This window comes from Loa loa, assembly GCF_000183805.2.
Source record: "Loa loa unplaced genomic scaffold supercont3.177, whole genome shotgun sequence".
In the NCBI taxonomy this organism is placed as follows: Eukaryota; Metazoa; Nematoda; class Chromadorea; order Rhabditida; family Onchocercidae; genus Loa; species Loa loa.
The window spans coordinates 122,810-127,938 of record NW_018108357.1 but is presented as its reverse complement, the minus strand read 5'-3'; the positions used below and the strand labels follow the sequence as shown (position 1 = coordinate 127,938).

Sequence of the window (5,129 nt, the reverse complement as noted above, 5' to 3'; positions counted from 1 at the left end):
ATTATTATTATTATTATTATTATTATTATTATTATTATTATTTTATTATTATTATTATTATTATTATTATTATTATTATTATTATTATTATTATTATTATTATTATTATTATTATTATTATTATTATTATTATTATTACTATTATTATTATTATTATCATTACTATTACTATTATTATCATTATTATTATTATTATCATCATTACCATTATCATTTACATATATCATCATTACCATCATCATCAACATCGCCATCATCACTTTTCCTGGTCACTAATTTCAGTTCTCCTTTATCCTTCTTTCTCTTTCTTTTCCTGCCTCTCTCGTTGCCTTCACTGATGCTTTCCATATACATATAAACAATAATTAAATATTTTGTGCCAACAATCATATGAAAGCACAAATAAGATATTCCTAATTTTCCCTCTAATTTGCCCTCCTTCTTCCCACACTTTACCCTACCCTACCCAAATCTAACCTTATTTAGCGATGGATTGTAGCTACTACTTGCCCTGATCCATAATTCTAATTTACATCAATCTAGCAATCTGATCAAAACAAATTTATTTCAGAGCAATTAATCTATCACTAATTAGTCATACGATTCCATCAAAACACTAACATTGCGCAACTGCAATTCCATAAACAAATCTGTTATTTGTTGTTGTTGCTGTTGCTAATCTTATTATTGTTGTCATTATTATCATTCTTCTTCTTATTATTATTATTAGTTATTATTATTATTATTATTATTATTATTATTATTATTATTATTATTATTATTATTATTATTATTATTATTATTATTACTATTATTATTATTATTATTGTTATTTCTATTGTCACTTATCATCAATATTATTATTTATTATTATTATTATTACTATTATTATTATTATTGTTGTTGTTGTTATTGTTATTGTTATTGTCATTGTCATGGTTATTGTTATTCTTGTTTGTCGCTTTATCAAAATTTCTCCAACTATCTTGAATAATTTCTTCCCCAATATCACAAATTAATTTATGCTAATTGATTTTTGTTTTCCTCATAAAATATATTTTCATCATGGTTAACATCAAAACCATGACGTTGATGACCATGATAACGATAGTAGTGATAATGACAATGATAACGATGGTAGTGATGATGATGATGATGATAAACTATGTGTTTCGAATCTTTTGTTGTGATATATGTATATGTCATCCATTGAGTGTAATCTACTCAGTATACTATCCTATCTGTCAATAAATGAGGTTTAGTGACGCAATCAATATACAAAGAGTTCGAAGATCATACAACAACCCAACAACAATAGACCAGAAAGCGGTTAACAGAGGACGGGGACCGAGATCGGGGTATATGTATTGAAAGGAGGATGAAAGACGACTGGCATCACTTGTTTACTCTTTTCATCCCATCCCCGAGGAACAACCTCAAAATATATTTGATGCATTATAAATTTACTATTGCCACAGCAAACAACCACTCTTTAACGAGCAAATAACTCACAAAACCTTCATGTATGGATGTGTCTGTCTATGTGTCTGTATGTGTGTGTGTACGTATGTATGTATGTGCACGTGTGTCTGTACATCTGTATATACAATATATCAAATATATGTATATATTAGAAATGAATAATATAATGTATAGTATTTATATTACATGTGAAAAAGTTTTATTCATATTATGAAGAAGAAAGCGTAAACAACTACCCAAAGGCATACTTTACTTTCCGGAGCTTATATACTCAACACACACACACATACACACATACACACACACACACACATACACACACACACATGGATACGGTAATGGTTAATGATCTTTAGATTGCTGAATTCGTCCAAAAGCTTCTATTAAAAATAATGGTAATCTGTTTACTTATTTTTACTATTTCTTCAATTTGCTTACTTATTTGCTATAATTTTAATGCTCATTTAATCAATTCAGAACACGCCATTACAATAAAAAGAAATCTCGGGATGCGGGACTGATATATGCTGGGAAAAAAAACAAGAAGATGATGATGTAAAAGATGATGGATTTAATCGATTTTTTTTTTTCAACTGCATGAAATAAAATTATCAGAAATGATAAGCTGATTAAAGATAACAACATTATAAGATGGAAGAGAAGAAGGAATTTAAAAGAATTGTAAGTAAATTAATAAACAACAAGTTTGGTTGTTCTTTTTTTCCTTTCTTTTAAATTAATCGAACTAAATTATATTTCAACAATTTAGGTAAAATAATTTTACAAATGCCATTTCTAATTATGTCTTGAAAAAAAAAAAAAGAAGAAAAGGAAGAAAGAAAAGAGAATGGTAATTACAATACCTTTAAATCAAGTCCATATCTATCAATTACTAATCTAGCGAACAAACTTGCCCCCCCTTTTTTTTTTTTTTTTCTCCCTCTCTCTCCCTCTCTTATATCCCCCATATTATTTGAACTTTGAAAAAATGGTAAACAAAAATTTTACAATCAGAATTATAAAAAAGAATGTAAACATGGCAATATTTGAGAAGGAACACTCTCTCTCCTTCTCTCCCCTCCGTATCTCTCTCTCTCTCTCTCTCTCTCTCTCTTACAAATCATTCAAATTGTGAGGCTAAACAGGTATAGTGATGAAAAATACAAAAATTGATTGTTTAACTAAGCAAATATTTGCTAAAATGTAAATTTAGAATAACTTGAAAATGCGGGAAAAATGTAAATTTATAGGACATCAAAAACTTCGTTGAAAACAAATATTAATTTGTAAGGAGGAATAATTATGAATTAGTCATAATTAGTTATGATTAATTACATTTATGTAATAAATAAATTGAAGTTTTCAACACAGATTCATATTAAAATTTTTCTTTTTGGAAGAAATGAAATAAAATATTCTTTTTTCCCTTTTTGAAAGAATACCAAATAAATGAAATTGGTTATATGGCAAGCAATAAAAAAAATTGATTTTGCAAATTTTTTAAAATCATTTTTATCTTTGTTTGGCATTTGATAGCCTAACTCCAAAAAATTTTATTTCTTCTAGGAGTTAAAAAAAAGAAAGAAAAATGAAATAAGTAAATGAATTATTTGTATTCATTCTTCTTAAAAAAAAAGAAAATTAATTATAATAAAAATAATGTCAAACCAAATTGTCATTCCCTCTTTTTTTTTTATTTTTTTCTTTTAAAAAATTCTTCTATATTGTGGAAAATCTAAAAAGTTGGAGAATAATAATGAAATAATACGGAAAGGAAAGGAAAAGAATGGAGAAAAAACAATGAAATGGCAAAATGTCATTTACAAATGTCATGGAAATTTACCTTATAGATATAATCTTTATTGCAAATTTATCGATTTAAAACTTTCGTGTAAAAATTAAAACGATATAAAATTTGAAAAATTTAGGATTTAAACGATTCCTAAATACCGTTTTAATTTTTTCCAATATTTCGAAAAAAAAAAAAAACACAAATTCATCAATCACTTCCTCTCCTGTTACCAACAATTTTTTTTCTTTTCACCTTCCAATAAATAATATAGTTTACTTGACAGAACAGAATTATGAGTTATAAAATTGATTATACTAATGATTTCACCTGAATGATGCGCCACATTTCTGATTAGCTAATCCGGAAATTACCTCTCAACACTTTACCTTCATCCCTTTTGCTTCTTTCTGCTAACTTTAAATCAAAAATTGATTTGTTGTTTTTTTTCTCTTTTTTGAGCAAAATATTTGGTCGATTTTGATGAAATCAGAACTTCAGTTGTTTTCTCATTTTAGAATGATTGAAAATATGTGTAAAATGAGAAAAACAAGATTTGTCATTCACCTACTTCCAGAAATTTCCTGGTCCGAAAATTTGCAATTAATGCAATGTAATTCTTCAATGAGTTGTAAATTATACAAAGGAAAAAAGAAACACTTTTTCCTTCACTAATACATTTCCGGAATCATTAAATAATGCAACGTCATATATAACTTTTCATTTGCTTCCTCATATCTCGATCCCGACCTCGACTGTCCCCATTTCCATCCCCCTCTTTCATCTCATACTTGTTGCTGCTGCTGCTGGTGCTGCTATTGCTGCTCACTGATGATTGATTTCTTCCAAAAGGAAAAAGAAATTATCAAGTTCTAATCTCTAATTTAGTAATACCTGTAACACAGGGTATTGGACGAGCCATTGAGGCGAGTAGTTGGCTGAAGGGATCCGTTGTAGCATCGGAGCCCGTCGAGCTGGTCCCCAACGACCCCGATTCGCTCATTTTTTCCCTCTGGAAAAACAAAAAAATGATAAAATCAATGTTAATATTTCATTATATATTTCATAAATACAATGTACGTAATGAGATTAGAACGTGATGTCGTCATGTCATTTATCCTTTCACGTACGTATTGAAAAAAAAATGTCACAAAAGCACGACAAAATTGATTAAACATTTTTCTGATGCATTCATGCCATATTTCATTTCATATTTAGCCATGAAAATAAGCCATGACATTGCTGCTATTCGTTCTTTTTTTTTTCAAATTAATTGTTTTTTAAATTATCAACAATATATGCAATATGATACTAATGATATGAAAATGGGAAAGAAATGAAAAACCATTTCAAATTAATAAATAATATCGAATTAAATAACAATGTATAAAATGGCTGTTAAAACATATATGCGCTATAATAAAGATGTACAAATACGTTTAATACAATAAATTTGAAAATAACAATTACAGCAAGTAAAGCAAAAATGAGCAAACGTAGGCTTATATGAATCTATGGGAATGATATATATATATATATATATTGATATTTACTGATAACTAGTACACGTTGTTTCACATGTTGGCAAATTTAAATGACATGGTAAAAATGAAATGACAAAAACAATCTTCTTACTTCATATTACAAACAGATTGAATTACTGTTATTAAAACAAACTTTCCCTTAATTCTGAACTTTGTATTAGCTAATGACATTTGTTATTATTATTATTATTGTCACTATTATTATTATTATTGCTATTACTATTATTATTATTATTGTTATTATTATTGTTATTATTATTATTATTATTATTATTATTATTATTATTATTATTATTATTATTATTATTATTATT

General features: G+C 26.7%; 2 protein-coding genes across 2 annotated transcripts; both read right to left on the bottom strand.

Annotated features, from left to right (window-relative positions):
* Positions 1-210: 210 nt before the first annotated feature.
* Positions 211-1,210, bottom strand: LOAG_12453 (hypothetical protein; the record flags this gene model as incomplete). Its single annotated transcript, XM_003147966.1, has 2 exons — positions 211-457; positions 1,083-1,210. The coding sequence occupies 2 exons, from the start codon at positions 1,208-1,210 to the stop codon at positions 211-213; spliced, it is 375 nt and encodes a 124-aa protein (XP_003148014.1).
* Positions 1,211-3,988: 2,778 nt separating this feature from the next.
* LOAG_12452 (hypothetical protein) lies at positions 3,989-4,274 on the bottom strand (the record flags this gene model as incomplete). Its single annotated transcript, XM_003147965.2, has 2 exons — positions 3,989-4,099; positions 4,166-4,274. Coding segments are annotated over 2 exons (219 nt in total), but the record flags the coding sequence as incomplete, so codon positions are not given.
* Between the last annotated feature and the right edge of the window lie 855 nt (positions 4,275-5,129).